A 22,896-nucleotide genomic window follows, 5' to 3' on the forward strand; every position below is an offset into this window, starting at 1 on the left:
GTGGATTATTACCTAGTGTATAGGGTCTGGATTATTACCCGGTGTATAGATTGTGGATTATTACCCACGGTGTATAGGGTGTGGATTATTACCCTGTGTATAGGGTATGGATTATTACCCTGTGTATAGGGTGTGGATTATTACCAGGTGTATAGGGTGTGGTTTATTACCCCGCTGTATACGATGTGGATTATTACCCGGTGTATAGGGTGTGGATTATTACCCGGTGTATAGGGTGTGGATTGTTACCCACTGTATAGGGTGTGGATTATTACCCGGTGTATAGGGTGTGGATTATTACCCTGTGTATAGGGTGTGGATTATGACCCCCGGTGTATAGGGTGTGGATTATTACCCAGTGTATAGGGTGTGGATTATTACCCAGTGTATAGGGTGTGGATTATTACCCGGTGTATAGGGTATGAATTATTACCCGGTGTATAGGGTGTAAATTATTACCCCTGGTGTATAGGGTGTGGATTATTACCCGATGTATAGGGTCTGGATTATTACCCGGTGTATAGGGTGTGGATTATTACCCACTGTATAGGGTCTGGATAATTACCACCGGTGTATAGGGTGTGGATTATAACCCGGTGTCTAGGGTGTCGATTATTACCCAGGTATAGGATCTGGATTATTACCACCGGTGTATAGGGTGTGGATTATTTCCCGGGTGTATTGGGTGTGGATTATTACACCTGGTGTAAAGGGTGTGGATTATTGCCCGGTGTATACGGTGTGGATCATTACCCAGTGTATAGGGTGTGGATTATTACCCGGTGTAAATGGTGTGGATTATTACTCAGCGGAAAGGGTGTGGATTATTACCCGGTGTATAGAGAGTAGATTATTACCCTGTGTATAGGGTCTGGATTATTACCCAGTGTATAGGGTGTGGATTATTACCCAGTGTATAGGGTGTGGATTATTACCCGGTGTATAGGGTGTGGATTATTACCCCTGGTGGAAAGGGTGTGGATTATTACCCGGTGTATAGGGTGTGGATTATTACCACCGGTGTATAGGATGTGGATTATTATCCAGTGTTTAGGGTGTGGATTATTACCCCCGGTGTATAGGGTGTGGTTTATTACCCCCGGTATATAGGGTGTGGATTATTACCCGGTAAATAGTGTGTGGATTATTACCCGGTGTATAGGGTGTGGATTATTACCCCGCTGTATAGGGTGTGGATTATTAACCGGTGTATAGGGTGTGGATTATTACCCCTGGTGTATAGGGTGTGGATTATTACCTGGTGTATAGAGTGTGGATTGTCACCCCCGGTGTATTGGGTGTGGATTATTACCCGGTGTGTAGGGTGTGGATTATTACCCGGTGCATAGGGTGTGGATTATTACCCGGTGTTATATGGTGTGGATTATTACCCGGTGTATAGGGTGTGGATTATTACCCCCGGTGTATAGGGCGTAGATTATTACCCCCAGTGTGTAGGGTGTGGATTATTACCCCCAGTGTGTAGGGTGTGGATTATTACCCCCAGTGTGCAGGGTGTGGATTATTACCCTGTGTATAGGGTGTGAATTATTACCCGGTGTATAGAGTGTGGATTATTACCAGGTGTATAGAGTGTAGATTATTACCCCCGGTGTACAGGGTGTGGATTATTACCCCCAGTGTGTAGATTATTACCCCCAGTGTGTAGCGTGTGGATTATTACCCTGTGTATAGGGTGTGGATTATTACCCGGTGTATAGAGTGTGGATTATTACCAGGTGTATAGGGTGTGGATTATTACACCCGGTGTATAGGGTGTGGATTATTACCCCCGGTATGTAGGGTGTGGATTATTACCACCGGTGTATAGGGTGTGGATTATTACCACCGGTGTATAGGGTGTGGATTATTACCCCAGTGTATAGGGTGTGGATTATTACCCGGTGTATAGAGTGTGGATTATTACGCGGTGTATCGGGTGTGGATTATTACCCCCGGTGTATAGGGTGTGGATTATTACCCCCGGTGTATAGGGTGTGGATTATTACCCGGTGTATAGGGTGTAGACTATTACCCCCAGTGTGTAGGGTGTGGATTATTACCCCCGGTGTGTCGGGTGTGGATTATTACCCCCGGTATGTAGGGTGTGGATTATTACCACCGGTGTATAGGGTGTGGATTATTACCCCGGTGTATAGGGTGTGGATTATTACCCCGGTGTATAGGGTGTGGATTATTACCCTGTGTATAGGGTGTGGATTATTACCCGGTGTATAGAGTGTGGATTATTACCAGGTATATAGGGTGTGGATTATTACCCCCGGTGTATAGGGTGTGGATTATTACCCCCGGTGTATAGGGTGTGGATTATTACCCCCGGTGTATAGGGTGTGGATTATTACCACCGGTGTATAGGGTGTGGATTATTACCCCAGTGTATAGGGTGTGGATTATTACCCACGCTGTATAGGGTGTGGATTATTACCCCCGGTGTATAGGGTGTGGATTATTACCTAGTGTATAGGGTCTGGATTATTACCCGGTGTATAGATTGTGGATTATTACCCACGGTGTATAGGGTGTGGATTATTACCCTGTGTATAGGGTATGGATTATTACCCGGTGTATAGGGTGTGGATTATTACCCGGTGTATAGGGTGTGGATTATTACCCCCGGTGTATAGGGTGTGGATTATTACCACCGGTGTATAGGGTGTGGATTATTACCCCAGTGTATAGGGTGTGGATTATTACCCACGCTGTATAGGGTGTGGATTATTACCCCCGGTGTATAGGGTGTGGATTGTTACCCACTGTATAGGGTGTGGATTATTACCCCCGCTGTATAGGGTGTGGATTATTACCCGGTGTGTAGGGTGTTGATTATTACCCGGTGTATAGGGTGTGGATTATTACCGGTGTAAAGGGTGTGGATTATTACTCAGCGGAAAGGATGTGGATTATTACCTGGTGTATAGAGAGTAGATTATTACCCTGTGTATAGGGTCTGGATTATTACCCGGTGTATAGGGTGTGGATTATTACCCCGCTGTATAGGGTGTGGATCATTACCCGGTGTATAGGGTGTGGATTATTACCCGGTGTATAGGGTTTGGATTATTACCCGGTGTATAGGGTGTGGATTATCACCCCCGGTGTATTAGGTGTGGATTATTACCCGGTGTATAGTGTGTGGAGTATTACCCCGCTGTGTAGGGTGTGGATCATTACCCGGTGTCTTGGGTGTGGATTATTACCCGGTGTATAGGGTGTGGATTATTACCCGGTGTATAGGGTGTGGATTATTACCCCCGGTGTATTGGGTGTGGATTATCACCCCCGGTGTATAGGGTGTGGATTATCACCCCCGGTGTATAGGGTGTGGATTATCACCCCCGGTGTATAGGGAGTGGATTATTACCCTGTGTATAGGGTGTGGATTATTACCCGATGTATAGGGTGTGGATTATTACCCGGTGTTTAGGGTGTGGATTATTACCCGGTGTATAGGGTGTGGATTATTACCCTGTGTATAGGGTGTGGATTATGACCCCCGGTGTATAGGGTGTGGATTATTACCCAGTGTATAGGGTGTGGATTATTACCCAGTGTATAGAGTGTGGATTATTACCAGGTGTATAGGGTGTGGATTATTACCCCCGGTGTATAGGGTGTGGATTATTACCCCCGGTGTATAGGGTGTGGATTATTACCCGGTGTATAGGGTGTGGATTATTACCCCCAGTGTGTAGGGTGTGGATTATTACCCCCGGTGTGTAGGGTGTGGATTATTACCCCGGGTATGTAGGGTGTGGATTATTACCCCACTGTATAGGGTGTGGATTATTACCCGGTGTATAGGGTGTGGATTATTACCCGGTATATAGGGTGTGGATTGTTACCCACTGTATAGGGTGTGGATTATTACCCCCGCTGTATAGGGTGTGGATTATTACCCGGTGTGTAGTGTGTTGATTATTACCCGGTGTATAGTGTTTGGATTATTACCCGGTGTATAGGGTGTGGATTATCACCCCCGGTGTATTAGGTGTGGATTATTACCCGGTGTATAGGGTGTGGATTATTACCCCGCTGTATAGGGTGTGGATCATTACCCGGTGTATAGGGTGTGGATTATTACCCGGTGTATAGGTTGTGGATTATTACCCCCGGTGTATAGGGTGTGGATTATCACCCCCGGTGTATAGGGTGTGGATTATCACCCCCGGTGTATAGGGAGTGGATTATTACCCTGTGTATAGGGTGTGGATTATTACCCGGTGTTTAGGGTGTGGATTATTACCCGGTGTATAGGGTTTGGATTATTACCCTGTGTATAGGGTGTGGATTATGACCCCCGGTGTATAGGGTGTTGATTATTACCCACTGTATAGGGTCTGGATTATTACCACCGGTGTATAGGGTGTGGATTATAACCCGGTGTATCGGGTCTGAATTATTACCCGGTGTCTAGGGTGTCGATTATTACCCAGGTATAGGGTCTGGATTATTACCACCGGTGTATAGGGTGTGGATTATTTCCCGGGTGTATTGGGTGTGGATTATTACACCTGGTGTAAAGGGTGTGGATTATTGCCCGGTGTATATGGTGTGGTTCATTACCTAGTGTATAGGGTGTGGATTATTACCGGTGTAAAGGGTGTGGATTATTACTCAGCGGAAAGGATGTGGATTATTACCTGGTGTATAGAGAGTAGATTATTACCCTGTGGAGAGGGTCTGGATTATTACCCAGTGTATAGGGTGTGGATTATTACCCGGTGTATAGGGTGTGGATTATTACCCCTGGTGGAAAGGGTGTGGATTATTACCCGGTGTATAGGGTGTGGATTATTACCACCGGTGTATAGGGTGTGGTTTATTACCCCCGGTGTATAGGGTGTGGATTATTACCCCCGGTATATAGGGTGTGGATTATTACCCGGTAAATAGTGTGTGGATTATTACCCGGTGTATAGGGTGTGGATTATTACCCCCGCTGTATAGGGTGTGGATTATTACCCGGTGTATAGGGTGTGGATTATCACCCCGGGTTATTGGGTGTGGATTATTACCCGGTGTATAGGGTGTGGATTATTACCCCGCTGTATAGGGTGTGGATTATTACCCCTGGTGTACAGGGTGTGGATTATTACCTGGTGTATAGAGTGTGGATTATCACCCCCGGTGTATTGGGTGTGGATTATTACCCGGTGTGTAGGGTGTGGATTATTACCCGGTGTATAGGGTGTGGATTATTACCCGGTGTTATATGGTGTGGATTATTACCCGGTGTATAGCGTGTGGATTATTACACGGTGTATAGGGCGTGGATTATTACCCGGTGTATAGGGTGTGGATTATTACCCGGTGTATAGGGTGTTGATTATTACCCGGTGTATAGGGTGCTGTTTATTACCCGGTGTATAGGATGTAGATTATTACCCCCGGTGTATAGGGTGTGGATTATTACCCGGTGTATAGGGTGTGGATTATTACCCGGTGTTTAGGGTGTGGATTATTACCCGGTGTATAGGGTGTGGATTATTACCCTGTGTATAGGGTGTGGATTATGACCCCCGGTGTATAGGGTGTGGATTATTACCCAGTGTATAGGGTGTGGATTATTACCCAGTGTATAGGGTGTGGATTATTACCCGGTGTATAGAGTGTGGATTATTACCAGGTGTATAGGGTGTGGATTATTACCCCCGGTGTATAGGGTGTGGATTATTACCCCCGGTGTATAGGGTGTGGATTATTACCCGGTGTATAGGGTGTGGATTATTACCCCCAGTGTGTAGGGTGTGGATTATTACCCCCGGTGTGTAGGGTGTGGATTATTACCCCGGGTATGTAGGGTGTGGATTATTACCCCACTGTATAGGGTGTGGATTATTACCCGGTGTATAGGGTGTGGATTATTACCCGGTATATAGGGTGTGGATTGTTACCCACTGTATAGGGTGTGGATTATTACCCCCGCTGTATAGGGTGTGGATTATTACCCGGTGTGTAGTGTGTTGATTATTACCCGGTGTATAGTGTTTGGATTATTACCCGGTGTATAGGGTGTGGATTATCACCCCCGGTGTATTAGGTGTGGATTATTACCCGGTGTATAGGGTGTGGATTATTACCCCGCTGTATAGGGTGTGGATCATTACCCGGTGTATAGGGTGTGGATTATTACCCGGTGTATAGGGTGTGGATTATTACCCCCGGTGTATAGGGTGTGGATTATCACCCCCGGTGTATAGGGTGTGGATTATCACCCCCGGTGTTTAGGGTGTGGATTATTACCCGGTGTATAGGGTTTGGATTATTACCCTGTGTATCGGGTGTGGATTATGACCCCCGGTGTATAGGGTGTGGATTATTACCCAGTGTATAGGGTGAGGATTATTACCCAGTGTATAGGGTGTGGATTATTACCCAGTGTATAGGGTGTGGATTATTACCCGGTGTATAGGGTATGAATTATTACCCCTGGTGTATAGGGTGTGAATTATTACCCCTGGTGTATAGGGTGTGGATTATTACCCGATGTATAGGGTCTGTATTATTACCCGGTGTATAGGGTGTGGATTATTACCCACTGTATAGGGTCTGGATAATTACCACCGGTGTATAGGGTGTGGATTATAACCCGGTGTATCGGGTCTGAATTATTACCCGGTGTCTAGGGTGTCGATTATTACCCAGGTATAGGGTCTGGATTATTACCACCGGTGTATAGGGTGTGGATTATTTCCCGGGTGTATTGGGTGTGGATTATTACACCTGGTGTAAAGGGTGTGGATTATTGCCCGGTGTATATGGTGTGGATCATTACCTAGTGTATAGGGTGTGGATTATTACCGGTGTAAAGGGTGTGAATTATTACTCAGCGGAAAGGATGTGGATTATTACCCGGTGTATAGAGAGTAGATTATTACCCTGTGTATAGGGTCTGGATTATTACCCAGTGTATAGGGTGTGGATTATTACCCGGTGTATAGGGTGTGGATTATTACCCGGTGTATAGGGTGTGGATTATTACCCCCGGTGTGTAGGGTGTGGATTATTACCCCGGGTATGTAGGGTGTGGATTATTACCCCACTGTATAGGGTGTGGATTATTACCCGGTGTATAGGGTGTGGATTATTACCCGGTATATAGGGTGTGGATTGTTACCCACTGTATAGGGTGTGGATTATTACCCCCGCTGTATAGGGTGTGGATTATTACCCGGTGTGTAGTGTGTTGATTATTACCCGGTGTATAGTGTTTGGATTATTACCCGGTGTATAGGGTGTGGATTATCACCCCCGGTGTATTAGGTGTGGATTATTACCCGGTGTATAGGGTGTGGATTATTACCCCGCTGTATAGGGTGTGGATCATTACCCGGTGTATAGGGTGTGGATTATTACCCGGTGTATAGGGTGTGGATTATTACCCCCGGTGTATAGGGTGTGGATTATCACCCCCGGTGTATAGGGTGTGGATTATCACTCCCGGTGTATAGGGAGTGGATTATTACCCTGTGTATAGGGTGTGGATTATTACCCGGTGTATAGGGTGTGGATTATTACCCGGTGTTTAGGGTGTGGATTATTACTCGGTGTATAGGGTTTGGATTATTACCCTATGTATAGGGTGTGGATTATGACCCCCGGTGTATAGGGTGTGGATTATTACCCAGTGTATAGGGTGTGGATTATTACCCAGTGTATAGGGTGTGGATTATTACCCAGTGTATAGGGTGTGGATTATTACCCGGTGTATAGGGTATGAATTATTACCCCTGGTGTATAGGGTGTGAATTATTACCCCTGGTGTATAGGGTGTGGATTATTACCCGATGTATAGGGTCTGGATTATTACCCGGTGTATAGGGTGTGGATTATTACCCACTGTATAGGGTCTGGATAATTTCCACCGGTGTATAGGGTGTGGATTATAACCCGGTGTATCGGGTCTGAATTATTACCCGGTGTCTAGGGTGTCGATTATTACCCAGGTATAGGGTCTGGATTATTACCACCGGTGTATAGGGTGTGGATTATTTCCCGGGTGTATTGGGTGTGGATTATTACACCTGGTGTAAAGGGTATGGATTATTGCCCGGTGTATATGGTGTGGATCATTACCTAGTGTATAGGGTGTGGATTATTACCGGTGTAAAGGGTGTGAATTATTACTCAGCGGAAAGGATGTGGATTATTACCCGGTGTATAGAGAGTAGATTATTACCCTGTGTATAGGGTCTGGATTATTACCCAGTGTATAGGGTGTGGATTATTACCCGGTGTATAGGGTGTGGATTATTACCCCTGGTGGAAAGGGTGTGGATTATTACCCGGTGTATAGGGTGTGGATTATTACCACCGGTGTATAGGATGTGGATTATTACCCAGTGTTTAGGGTGTGGATTATTACCCCCGGTGTATAGGGTGTGGTTTATTACCCCCGGTGTATAGGGTGTGGATTATTACCCCCGGTATATAGGGTGTGGATTATTACCCGGTAAATAGTGTGTGGATTATTACCCGGTGTATAGGGTGTGGATTATTACCCCCGCTGTATAGGGTGTGGATTATTACCCGGTGTATAGGGTGTGGATTATCACCCCGGGTTATTGGGTGTGGATTATTACCCGGTGTATAGGGTGTGGATTATTACCCCGCTGTATAGGGTGTGGATTATTACCCCTGGTGTACAGGGTGTGGATTATTACCTGGTGTATAGAGTGTGGATTATCACCCCCGATGTATTGGGTGTGGATTATTACCCGGTGTGTAGGGTGTGGATTATTACCCGGTGTATAGGGTGTGGATTATTACCCGGTGTATAGCGTGTGGATTATTACACGGTGTATAGGGCGTGGATTATTACCCGGTGTATAGGGTGTGGATTATTACCCGGTGTATAGGGTGTTGATTATTACCCGGTGTATAGGGTGCTGTTTATTACCCGGTGTATAGGATGTAGATTATTACCCCCGGTGTATAGGGTGTGGATTATTACCCGGTGTATAGGGTGTGGATTATTACCCGGTGTTTAGGGTGTGGATTATTACCCGGTGTATAGGGTGTGGATTATTACCCTGTGTATAGGGTGTGGATTATGACCCCCGGTGTATAGGGTGTGGATTATTACCCAGTGTATAGGGTGTGGATTATTACCCAGTGTATAGGGTGTGGATTATTACCCGGTGTATAGAGTGTGGATTATTACCAGGTGTATAGGGTGTGGATTATTACCCCCGGTGTATAGGGTGTGGATTATTACCCCCGGTGTATAGGGTGTGGATTATTACCCGGTGTATAGGGTGTGGATTATTACCCCCAGTGTGTAGGGTGTGGATTATTACCCCCGGTGTGTAGGGTGTGGATTATTACCCCGGGTATGTAGGGTGTGGATTATTACCCCACTGTATAGGGTGTGGATTATTACCCGGTGTATAGGGTGTGGATTATTACCCGGTATATAGGGTGTGGATTGTTACCCACTGTATAGGGTGTGGATTATTACCCCCGCTGTATAGGGTGTGGATTATTACCCGGTGTGTAGTGTGTTGATTATTACCCGGTGTATAGTGTTTGGATTATTACCCGGTGTATAGGGTGTGGATTATCACCCCCGGTGTATTAGGTGTGGATTATTACCCGGTGTATAGGGTGTGGATTATTACCCCGCTGTATAGGGTGTGGATCATTACCCGGTGTATAGGGTGTGGATTATTACCCGGTGTATAGGGTGTGGATTATTACCCCCGGTGTATAGGGTGTGGATTATCACCCCCGGTGTATAGGGTGTGGATTATCACCCCCGGTGTTTAGGGTGTGGATTATTACCCGGTGTATAGGGTTTGGATTATTACCCTGTGTATCGGGTGTGGATTATGACCCCCGGTGTATAGGGTGTGGATTATTACCCAGTGTATAGGGTGAGGATTATTACCCAGTGTATAGGGTGTGGATTATTACCCAGTGTATAGGGTGTGGATTATTACCCGGTGTATAGGGTATGAATTATTACCCCTGGTGTATAGGGTGTGAATTATTACCCCTGGTGTATAGGGTGTGGATTATTACCCGATGTATAGGGTCTGGATTATTACCCGGTGTATAGGGTGTGGATTATTACCCACTGTATAGGGTCTGGATAATTACCACCGGTGTATAGGGTGTGGATTATAACCCGGTGTATCGGGTCTGAATTATTACCCGGTGTCTAGGGTGTCGATTATTACCCAGGTATAGGGTCTGGATTATTACCACCGGTGTATAGGGTGTGGATTATTTCCCGGGTGTATTGGGTGTGGATTATTACACCTGGTGTAAAGGGTGTGGATTATTGCCCGGTGTATATGGTGTGGATCATTACCTAGTGTATAGGGTGTGGATTATTACCGGTGTAAAGGGTGTGAATTATTACTCAGCGGAAAGGATGTGGATTATTACCCGGTGTATAGAGAGTAGATTATTACCCTGTGTATAGGGTCTGGATTATTACCCAGTGTATAGGGTGTGGATTATTACCCGGTGTATAGGGTGTGGATTATTACCCCTGGTGGAAAGGGTGTGGATTATTACCCGGTGTATAGGGTGTGGATTATTACCACCGGTGTATAGGATGTGGATTATTACCCAGTGTTTAGGGTGTGGATTATTACCCCCGGTGTATAGGGTGTGGTTTATTACCCCCGGTGTATAGGGTGTGGATTATTACCCCCGGTATATAGGGTGTGGATTATTACCCGGTAAATAGTGTGTGGATTATTACCCGGTGTATAGGGTGTGGATTATTACCCCCGCTGTATAGGGTGTGGATTATTACCCGGTGTATAGGGTGTGGATTATCACCCCGGGTTATTGGGTGTGGATTATTACCCGGTGTATAGGGTGTGGATTATTACCCCGCTGTATAGGGTGTGGATTATTACCCCTGGTGTACAGGGTGTGGATTATTACCTGGTGTATAGAGTGTGGATTATCACCCCCGGTGTATTGGGTGTGGATTATTACCCGGTGTGTAGGGTGTGGATTATTACCCGGTGTATAGGGTGTGGATTATTACCCGGTGTTATATGGTGTGGATTATTACCCGGTGTATAGGGTGTGGATTATTACCCGGTGTATAGCGTGTGGATTATTACCCGGTGTATAGGGTGTTGATTATTACCCGGTGTATAGGGTGCTGTTTATTACCCGGTGTATAGGATGTAGATTATTACCCCCGGTGTATAGGGTGTGGATTATTACCCGGTGTATAAGGTGTAGATGATTACCCAGTGTATAGGGTGTGGATTATTACCCCCGGTGTATAGGGTGTGGATTATTACCCGGTGTATCGGGTGTTGATTATTACCCGGTGTATAGGGTGTGGATTATGACCCCCGGTGTTTAGGGTGTGGTTTATTACCCAGTGTATAGGGTGTGGATTATTACCACTGGTGTATCGGGTGTGGATTATTACCCGCAGTGTATAGGGTGTGGATTATTACCACCGGTGTATAGGCTGTGGATTATTACCCGGTGTCTAGGGCATGAATTGTTACTCGGTGTATAGGGTGTGGATTATTACCCGGTGTATAGGATGTGGATTATTACCCGGTGTATAGGGTGTGGATTATGACCCCCGGTGTATAGGGTATGGTTTATTACCCAGTGTATAGGGTATGGATTATTACCCCTGATGTATAGGGTGTGGATTATTACCCGGTGTATAGGGTGTGGATTATTACCCCCGGCGTATCGGGCATGAATTGTTACCCGGTGTATAGGGTGTGGATTACTATCCGGTGTATAGGGTGTGATTTATTACCCGGTGTATGGGGTGTGGATTATTACCCCGTGAATAGGGTGTAGATTCATTCCCCCGGTGTATCGGGTGTGGATTATTACCCCCGGTGTATAGGGTGTGGATTATTACCCCCGGTGTATAGGGTGTGGATTATTACCCCCGGTGTACAGGGTGTGGATAATTACCCCCGGTGTATAGGGTTGGATTATTTCTTGCGGTGTACAGGGTGTGGATGATTACCCGGTGTATCGGGTGTTGATTATTATCCGGTGTATAGGGAGTGGATTATTACCCCCGGTGTATAGGGTGTGGATTATTACCCGGTGTATCGGGTGTGGATTATGACCTGGTGTATAGGGTATGCATTATTTCTTGCGGTGTACAGTGTGTGGATGATTACCCGGTGTATAGGTTGTGGATTATTTCCCGGTGTATAGGTTGTGGATCATTACCCGTTGTATAGGGTGTGCAGTATTACCCTGTGTTTCGGGTGTGGATTATTACCCCTGGTGTATAGGGTGTGGATTATTACCCGGTGTATAGGGTGTGGATTATTTCCCGGTGTATAGGTTGTGGATCATTACCCGTTGTATAGGGTGTGCAGTATTACCCTGTGTTTCGGGTGTGGATTATTACCCCTGGTGTATAGGGTGTGGATTATTACCCGGTGTATAGGGTGTGGATTATTACCCGGTGTATAGGATGTGGATTATTACCCGGTGTATAGGGTGCGGATTATTACCCTGTGTATAGGGTGTGGAATATTACCCCCAGTGTATAGAGTGTGGATTATTACCCGGTGTATAGGGTGTGGATTATTACCCGGTCTATGGGGTGTGGATTATTATCCGGTGTATAGGGTGTGGATTATTACCTGTGGTGTATTGGGTGTGAATTATTTCCCGGTGTATAGGGTGTGGATTATTACCCGGTGTTTAGGGTGTGGATCATTACCCCCGGTGTATATTGTGTGGATTATTACCCAGTGTGTGGGGTGTGGATTATTACCCGGTGTATAGGGTGTGGATTATTACCCGGTGTATAGAATGTGGATTATTACCCAGTGTAGAGGTTGTGGATTATTACCCCCGGTATATAGGGTGTGGATTATTACTCGGTGTATAGGGTGTGGATGATTACGCCCGGTGTATAGGGTGTGGATGATTATGCCCGGTGTATAGGGTGTGGATTATTACCCGGTGTAAAATGTGTGCATTATTCCACGGTGTATAGGGTGTTGATTATTACTCGGTACATACGGTGTGGATTGTTACGCCCGGTGTATAGCCTGTTGATTATTACCCGGTGTATAGTGGATGGATTATTATCCGGTGTATCGGGTGTGGATTATTACCCGGTGTATCGGGTGTGGATTATTACCCGGTGAATAGGGTGTGGATTATTACCCTGTGTATATGGTGTGGATTATTACCCGGTGTATAGTGTGTGGATTATTACCCGGCGTATAGGGTGTGGATTATTACCCGGTGTATAGCGTGTGGATTATTACACGGTGTATAGGGTGTGGAGTATTACCGCCCCGGTGTATAAGGTAAGGGTTATTACCCGGTGTATAGGGTGTGGATTATTTCCCGGTGTATAGAGTGTGGATTATCATCCAGTGTATTGGGTGTGCATTAATAACCGGTGTATAGGGTGTGGATTATTACCCATGGTGTATTGGGTGTGGATTATTACCCATGGTGTATTGGGTGTGGATTATTACCCGGTGTATAGGGTGTGGATTATTACCCAGTGTATAAGATGTGGATTATTACCCGCAGTGTATTGGGTGTGGATTATTACCCGTTGTATAGGGTGTGGATTATTACCCCCGGTGTATAGGGTGTGAATTATTGCACGGTGTATAGGGCGTGAATTATTACCCGGTGTATAAGGTGAATTATTTTCCCGTGTATAGGGTGTGTATTATTACCCGATGTATAGGGTGTGGATTATTACCCCCAGTGTATAGGGTGTGAATTATTATACGGTGTATAGGGCGTGAATTATAACCGGTGTATAAGGTGTGGATTATTTCCCGGTGTATAGGGTGTGGATTATTACCCCCGGTGTATATTGTGTGGATTATTACCCAGTGTGTAGGGTGTGGATTATTACCCAGTGTGTAGGGTGTGGATTATTACCCCCGGTGTATAGGGTGTGGTTTATTACCCCCGGTGTATAGGGTGTGGATTATTACCCCCGGTATATAGGGTGTGGATTATTACCCAGTGTATAGGGAGTGGATTATTACCCGGTGTATAGGGTGTGGATTATTACCCGGTGCATAGGGTGTGAATTATTACCCAGTGTATAGGGTGTGGATTATTACCCGGTGTATAGGGTGTGGATTATGACCTCGCTGTGTATAGGGTGTGAATTTTTACCCGGTGTATAGGGTGTAGATTTTTACCCGGTGTATAGGTTGTGGAATATTACCCCAGGTGTATAGGGTGTGGATTAATACCCCGATGTTTAGGGTGTGGAATATTACACCAGGTGTATAGGGTGTTGATTATTACCCGGTGTATAGGGTGTGGATTATTACCCCCCTGTTGTATAGTGTATGGATTATTACCCGGTGTATAGGGTGTGGAGTATTATCCGGTGTATAGGGTGTGGATTATTACCCCCCTGTTGTATAGTGTATGGATTATTACCCGGTGTATAGGGTGTGGAGTATTACCCGGTGTATAGGGTGTGGATTATTACCCGGTGTATAGGGTGTGGATTATTACCCAGTGTATAGGGTGTGGATTATTACCCGGTGTATAGGGTGTGGACTATTACCCAGTGTATCGGGTGTGGATTATTACCCCCCCGTTGTATAGCGTATGGATTATTTGCTGGTGTATAGGATGTGGATTATTACCCGGTGTATCGGGTGTGGATTATTACCCAAAGTATATGGTGTAGGTTATTATCCGGTGTATAGGGGGTGCATTATTACCACCCCCCCCAACCCTGTGTATCGGGTATTTGATTATTACCCGGTGTATAGGGTATTGTTTATTACCCGATGTATACGGTGTGGATTATTTCCCAGTGTATAGGGTGTGGATTATTACCCGGTGTATAGGGTGTGGATTATTACCCAGTGTATAGGGTGTGGATTATTACCCCGGTGTATAGGGTGTGGATTATTACCCCGGTGTATATGGTGTAAATTATTACCCAGTGTATATGGTGTGAATTATTACCCGGTGTAAATGGTGTGAATTATTACCCGGTGTATAGGGTGTGGATCATTACCCGGTGTCTCAGGTGTTGATTATTTCCCAGCGTATAGGGTGTGAATTATTACCCGGTGTCTCGGGTGTGGATTATTACCCGGTGTATAGGGTGTGGATTATTACCCCCGGTGTATAAGGTGTTGATCATTACCCGGTGTATCGGGTTTTGGATTATTACACTCGGTGTATAGCGTGTGGACTATTACTCGGTGTATCGGGTGTGGATTATTACCCCCGGTGTATCGGGAGTGGATTATTACCCAGTGTATAGGGTGTGGCTTATTACCTCCGCTGTATAGGGTGTGGATTATTACCCCCGGTGTATAGGGTGTGTGATTATTACCCGGTGTATAAGGTGTGGATTATTACCCGGTGTAAAGGGTGTGGATTATTACCCGGTGTAAAGGGTGTGGATTATTACCCGGTGTAAAGGGTGTGGATTATTACCCGGTGTAAAGGGTGTGGATTATTACCCGGTGTAAAGGGTGTGGATTATTACCCGGTGTAAAGGGTGTGGATTATTACCCGGTGTAAAGGGTGTGGATTATTACCCGGTGTAAAGGGTGTGGATTATTACCCGGTGTTCAGGTATTCGTGTGATGCACAAGTAATTGTCTTTTGGTGAAGGAAGAACTTCCAGGAAACTGACCCTCGCTCCTGTTGCCGTGAATGAGTCTGTCTCTCTCTGCCCCTCCAGGAGCGTTGTGCCTCCAGTAATGTTGAGGCTGTGTCGCCCGTTGGCCTGTCACAGCAGCGGGATCTGGATGTAGACTTGGTACCCACTGGCCTGGCGAAGGAGGAGCTGATCCAGAGCATGGACCGGGTGGACAGGGAGATTTCAATGGTCGAGCAGCAGATTACCAAACTGAAGAAGAAGCAGGTAATGTGCGGGGCCGTGTCGGGTCCGGTGAGGGAGAGCTGGGCTTGTGGTGTAGAGCGACAGGAACCTGTGCAAACGTGGCTCACAGGGCAAATCCCTCCAGCGCAGGATTTAAACCTTTTTGTTATGATCTAAGTCTAGTTAATACTAAATCTCTGATGGGCCAGAAATATTTAAAGATGGGCAATGAGCATAATTTCTGATCCTAAATATCGAGGCACCGGATTCCTGAGCGGAGCTTGTAGTGCGATGGAATTTGTAAAACGGAATGTGAGGGACCAGTCAATGCCAACTGGCTCTGCTTCCTCTTAATGGGAATAAACATGAAGGTCGAATATAATTTCAATTTGTACACTGAGCCCAACCCCTGGGACTGAGTCGTGCACACGGCAGGGAGCTGGTCATTGTACAGTGACGTGCTCCCTGCTTTGTGTGAAACACTCTTTTCATTCCACCGATGGATTGGTTTGAGCACCGTGAGTGCAGTGATATGTTTGGCTGATAGTTTGTGCTGTTAAAATAGTTTAACTTTGTAGAAAACGCCACTAAATAGAAAGCAGAAATAGTGGTGTTGGAACTGTGTTTCTATTGAGTGAATCCTGCCACAAGCTGATCGATAACCGCTGGCTGCTCCCTATCTCCGGGGCGGGGTGGGGCGGGGGGCTGATCGATAGCTGCTGGCTGCTCCCTGTCTCGGGGGGGGGTGGTGAGATAGCCGCTGGCTGCTCCCTGTCTCGGGGGGGGGTGGGGGGGTGAGATAGCCGCTGGCTGCTCCCTGTCTCGGGGGGGGGGGGGGGGGGTGAGATAGCCGCTGGCTGCTCCCTGTCTCGGGGGGGGGGGGGTGAGATAGCCGCTGGCTGCTCCCTGTCTCGGGGGGTGGGGGTGAGATAGCCGCTGGCTGCTCCCTGTCTCGAGGGGGGGGGGGTGGGGGTGAGATAGCCGCTGGCTGCTCCCTGTCTCGGGGGTGGGGGGTGAGATAGCCGCTGGCTGCTCCCTGTCTCGGGGGTGGGGGGTGAGATAGCCGCTGGCTGCTCCCTGTCTCGGGGGGGGGGGGGGTGAGATAGCCGCTGGCTGCTCCCTGTCTCGGGGGTGGGGGGTGAGATAGCCGCTGGCTGCTCCCTGTCTCGGGGGTGGGGGGTGAGATAGCCGCTGGCTGCTCCCTGTCTCGGGGGGGGGGGGGTGAGATAGCCGCTGGCTGCTCCCTGTCTCGGGGGGGGGGGGGTGAGATAGCCGCTGGCTGCTCCCTGTCTCGGGGGGGGGGGGGGGGTGAGATAGCCGCTGGCTGCTCCCTGTCTCGGGGGTGGGGGGTGAGATAGCCGCTGGCTGCTCCCTGTCTCGGGGGTGGGGGGTGAGATAGCCGCTGGCTGCTCCCTGTCTCGGGGGGGGGGGGGGTGAGATAGCCGCTGGCTGCTCCCTGTCTCGGGGGGGGGGAGGGAGGGGTGAGATAGCCGCTGGCTGCTCCCTGTCTCGGGGGGGGGGGGGGTGAGATAGCCGCTGGCTGCTCCCTGTCTCGGGGGGGGGGAGGGAGGGGTGAGATAGCCGCTGGCTGCTCCCTGTCTCGGGGGGTGGGGGGGGGGTGAGATAGCCGCTGCTGCTCCCTGTCTCGGGGCTGTGGACCCAGCGTGCAGTGACAGTGATTATTGTGGAGTGGGATGTTGTGATTACACCCAGAGACACGATGTAGTTAGTCCCATCACTGCAGGGCCGATTGATTATCGGGGGTACGCTGCTGTGTTTGATCTGCTGATATCGAGAGAGGGTGACACTGCTTCTCTCCGGGAACTTTAGCTGCCTGTCCCAGTCACTCTGCCTCTGGTCACTGCATCACACTCCTGGTATTTCTGTGCTTTTCAAAAAGATATATAGTTATGGGTTAGGATTCTACCAGTCCAAAATCTGAATGACAGTGTGCATTTTAATACTATTTACCTGTAAGTGTGGGACGTGGGACTGTCGAATGAAGCGGGTGGATGCCCAGTGCTTGGTGTTTGACCCACACTACCTGCTGCTGATAAATAGTGACAGCCGGTGTTAAACCTGCTCACCATTCGAACACCCCTGTAACCGTGGAGCGCTGAAAACACTCAGTGCAATAGGGCTTGGGCAGTGTAGTGAGAACCTCGGGCCAGAAAACCAAGAACTTTACACACACAGGCTTTTCACTCATTCACTCACTCTCACACTCACTCACTCACTCACTCACTCACTCACTCACTCACTCACTCACTCTCACACTCACCCACTCACTCACTCACTCACTCTCACACTCACTCACTCACTCACCCACTCACTCACTCACTCACTCACTCACTCACTCACTCTCACACTCACTCACCCACTCACACACTCACACACTCACTCACACTCTCTCTCTTTCTCTCTCTCTCACACACACACTCTCACACACTCTCTCTCTCTCTCTCACGCACACACTCTCACACTCACCCACTCACTCACTCACTCTCACACTCACTCACTCACTCTCTCACTCACTCACCCACTCACTCACTCACTCACTCACTCTCACACTCACCCACTCACTCACTCACTCTCACACTCACTCACCCACTCACTCACTCATTCATTCACTCACTCTCACACTCACTCACTCACTCACACACTCACTCACACTCTCTCTCTTTCTCTCTCACACACACACTCTCACACACTCTCTCTCTCTCTCTCTCACGCACACACTCTCACACTCTCTCTCTCTGCCTCACTCTCTCACTCACACTCACACACGGTTGTAAATGTACGGTGTGATTTATTCTGCAGTGCCCTATAATTCACAAATCAAGAAATGTATGTTTGGTTGCTAAATGTGTAACAGAAGGAAACACGAAATCTCTGTTGGTGCTGTGACTCACTTATATCTGGGAATGTTGTCTGTCACAGTACGTTAATGAGACACTCGATTTGAACTGCCCCTGATAATGGTGATGTGGTCCTGTAACCTATCCAGGGTTCTTGTTGAAAATGCACGCAGTGTTACACCTGTTGCTAATACTGCTTAGTAAACCTGTATATCCACACATTTAATATTAGAAAATGGTACTGGCGCAAAGAATAGGACTTAAGATAGACAAATATCCAGGACCTGATGGTCATTAACAGAAACGTGGGGAGATTGCAGATAGAAACTAGGAACAGCCGTTCGAGCCTGTTCTGCTCTTCAATTATAGCGCAGCTAATCTGTATCTTAATCCATTGACCCGCCTTTCCTCCGTATCCTGTGATACCCTTACCCAACACAAACCTAGTCATCTCATTCTTGAAAGTTTAAATTGACCCACAGCCTTTTGGGGGAGGAAGTTCCAGATTCCCAGCACCCTTTGTGTGAACAAGTGCTTCCTGCCAGTACTCCTGGGCCCGCTCTAATGTTAAGCTCTGTGTTTTAATCTTACAGCAACAGCTGGAAGCAGAGGCAGCAAAGCCAGCAGAGCCCGAGAATGCGGTCTCCCCAGCCCCCAGTGAGCAGAGACATCAGAGTGTGGTCCAAGTCATTTACCATGAGAACCGGGTAAGAGTTTAAGACAAGGCAGGAATGGGCAGTGTGAATCTAAATCTTACTCAAACTCTTCACTCGCTGGCTGACTCATCACAGTGGGCGTCCCGTCACTGGGTGGTCTGGGTGGTCTGGGTGGGTGCGACTCACCTGGTCCATCCCTTCGTCGCCAGAGAATCACCTGCAACGGCTTCTCTTCCCGCCCCGCATCGTTACATCTGGTGCCCCCCAAGGATCTATCGTCAGGCCCCTCCTATTCCTCATCTACATGTTGCCCCTCGGTGTCAGTTTCCACATGTATGCTGAGACACCCAGCTCTACCTCACCCCCACTTCTCTCCATCCCTCCTCAGTCTCTAAATTGTCCCACATCCAGTTCTGGATCTGCTGAAATTTCCTCCAATTAAACATTGGGAGTTGCAATTGAACTGTTTACATGGAATAGTGGCTGAGACATGTCTTAATGGTTCATAGAATACAGGAACAGGAGGCCATTCAGCCCCTCGAGCCTGTTACACAGGAACAGGAGGCCATTCAGCCCCTCGAGCCTGTTACACAGGAACAGGAGGAGGCCATTCAGCCCCTCGAGCCTGTTACACAGGAACAGGAGGAGACCCATTCAGCCCCTCGAGCCTGTTACACAGGAACAGGAGGAGGCCATTCAGCCCCTCGAGCCTGTTACACAGGAACAGGAGGAGGCCCATTCAGCCCCTCGAGCCTGTTACACAGGAACAGGAGGAGGCCCATTCAGCCCCTCGAGCCTGTTACACAGGAACAGGAGGAGGCCATTCAGCCCCTCGAGCCTGTTACACAGGAACAGGAGGAGACCCATTCAGCCCCTCGAGCCTGTTACACAGGAACAGGAGGAGACCCATTCAGCCCCTCGAGCCTGTTACACAGGAACAGGAGGAGGCCCATTCAGCCCCTCGAGCCTGTTACACAGGAACAGGAGGAGGCCATTCAGCCCCTCGAGCCTGTTACACAGGAACAGGAGGAGACCCATTCAGCCCCTCAAGCCTGTTCTGCATTCACTTAGATCACAGCTGCTCTGTATCTTAAATCTATTTACCCGATTCATAGCCCTTGATAACCCGACCCAGCAGAGGGAGGGGATGGGGAGGTTGCCATATTCAGGGGCATCGCTGCACTGACCTCTGATATACTTGATATTCCTTGAAGAGCAATTGCTCTGACTTCCTGTGAGTAGTTGGTCAGTGCTGGGACATTTGCTGTAAGGCCTGTACTGCGATGGCCAGTGGCTAACCCGCTCACATGCTGCCGGGGGCATTCTGACCATAAAACTTCTTTTGCTGCAGAAAAAAGCGGAAGCTGCACATCGAACTCTGGAGGGGCTGGGGCCCCAGGTCGAGCTGGTGAGTCTGTCTGCCCCCCCCCCTCTCCCTCTCCCTCCCCCCCCCCCAACTTTCCCTTTCTCCCCCCCCCCCCACTCTCACTCTCTCTCTCCTCTTCCCCCCCCCCCACTCTCCCTCTCTCTCCCTCCTCTCCCCCCCCCACTCTCCCTCTCTCCCCCACTCTCCCTCTCTCCCCCCCCACTCTCACTCTCTCCCCTCCCCCACTCTCCCTCTCTCCCCCTCCCTCCTCTTCCCCCCCCCCACTCTCCCTCTCTCTCCCTCTCTCCTCTCCCCCCCCTCTCTCCCTCTCTCCCTCACTCTCCCTCTCTCCCCCCCCCCACTCTCCCTCTCTCCCCCCCCCCACTCTCCCTCTCTCCCTCTCTCCTCTCCACCCCCTCTCTCCCCCTCTCCCTCTCTCCTCTCCCCCCCGACTCTCCCTCTCTCCCCCCCCACTCTCCCTCTCCCCCCCCCACTCTCCCTCCCTCCCCCACTCTCCCTCCCTCCCCCACTCTCCCTCCCTCCCCCACTCTCCCTCCCTCCCCCACTCTCCCTCCCTCCCCCACTCTCCCTCCCTCCCCCACTCTCCCTCTCTCCCCCACTCTCCCTCTCTTTCCCCCCCCCCACTCTCCCTCTCTTCCCCCCCCCACTCTCCCTCTCTCCTCTCCCCCCCCCCACTCTCCCTCTCTCCCCCACTCTCCCTCTCTCCCCCACTCTCCCTCTCTTCCCCCCCCCACTCTCTCTCTTTCCCCCCCCACTCTCTCTCTCTCTCTCTCTCTCTTCCCCCCCCACTCTCTCTCTTCCCCCCCCCACTCTCCCTCTTCCCCCCCCCCACTCTCCCTCTCTCCCCCCCCACTCTCTCTCTTTCCCCCCCCACTCTCTCTCTCTCTCTCTCTCTTCCCCCCCCCACTCTCCCTCTTCCCCCCCCCACTCTCCCCTCTCTCCCCCCCCACTCTCCCTCTCCCCCCCCACTCTCCCTCTATCTCCCCCCCCCACTCTCGCTCTCTCCCCCCCCCACTCTCTCTCTTCCCCCCCCACTCTCTCTCTTCCCCCCCCACTCTCTCTCTTCCCCCCCCCACTCTCTCTCTTTCCCCCCCCCACTCTCTCTCTCTCCCCCCCCCCACTCTCCCCTCTCCCCCCCCACTCTCTCTCTTCCCCCCACCTCTCTCTTCCCCCCCCACTCTCTCTCCCCCCCCACTCTCTCTCTTCCCCCCCTCCCACTCTCCCTCTCTTCCCCCCCCCCCCCACTATCCCTCTCTTCCCCCCCCCCACTATCCCTCTCTCCTCCCCCCCACTCTCCCTCTCTCCCTCTATCCTCTCCCCCCCCACTCTCCCTCTCTTCCCCCAGTCTCCCTCTCTCCCCCACTCTCCCTCTCTTCCCCCCCCACTCTCCCTCTCTTTCCCCCCCCACTCTCCCTCTCTCTCCCCCCCCACTCTCCCTCTCTCCCCCCCACTCTCCCTCTCTCCCTCTATCCTCTCCCCCCCCACTCTCCCTCTCTTCCCCCAGTCTCCCTCTCCCCCCCCACTCTCCCTCTCTCCCCCACTCTCCCTCTCTCCCCCACTCTCCCTCTCTTTCCCCCCCCCCACTCTCCCACTCTCCCCCCCATTCTCCCTCTCTCCTCTCCCCCCCCCCCACTCTCCCTTTCTCCTCTTCCTCTCACCCAGTCTCCCTCTCTTCCCCCACCCACTCTCTCTCTCTTTCCCCCCCCACTCTCTCTCTCTTCCCCCCCCTACTCTCTCTCTCTCTCTCTCCCCCCCCACTCTCTCTCTCTTCCCCCCCCCCACTCTCTCTCTTTCCCCCCCCCACTCTCCCTCTCTCCCCCCCCACTCTCTCTCTCTCCCCCCCCCCACTCTCCCTCTCTCCTCTCTCCCCCCCACTCTCTCTCTTCCCCCCCTACTCTCTCTCTCTCTCTCCCCCCCCCCACTCTCTCTCTTTCCCCCCCCCACTCTCCCTCTCTTCCCTCCCCACTCTCCCTCTCTCCCCCCCCACTCTTCCTCTATCCTCTCTCCCCCACACTCTCCCTCTCTCCCCCACTCTCCCTCTCTCACCCCCCCCACTCTCCCTCTCTCCCTCTCTCTCTCTTCCCCCCCCCACTCTGCCTCTCTCACTCTCCCCCCCCCCACTCTCTCTCCCACTCTCCCTCTCTCCCCCCCCTCTCTCCCTCTCTC

General features: G+C 49.7%; 1 protein-coding gene across 1 annotated transcript in view; it reads left to right on the forward strand.

Moving 5' to 3' along the window:
- LOC139269272 (nuclear receptor corepressor 2-like) overlaps positions 1–20,751 on the forward strand; it is a gene marked incomplete at its 3' end in the record, with an annotated part of 130,366 nt that extends 109,615 nt beyond the window's left edge. Inside the window, exons 5-7 of the mRNA XM_070888359.1 lie at positions 15,689–15,871; positions 19,281–19,394; positions 20,695–20,751. Of these exons, the coding sequence (XP_070744460.1) occupies positions 15,689–15,871; positions 19,281–19,394; positions 20,695–20,751 (354 nt within the window). The remainder of the gene's footprint in view (positions 1–15,688; positions 15,872–19,280; positions 19,395–20,694) is intronic.
- Between the last annotated feature and the right edge of the window lie 2,145 nt (positions 20,752–22,896).

Source organism: Pristiophorus japonicus, chromosome 8, assembly GCF_044704955.1.
Source record: "Pristiophorus japonicus isolate sPriJap1 chromosome 8, sPriJap1.hap1, whole genome shotgun sequence".
Lineage (NCBI taxonomy): Eukaryota > Metazoa > Chordata > Chondrichthyes > Pristiophoridae > Pristiophorus > Pristiophorus japonicus.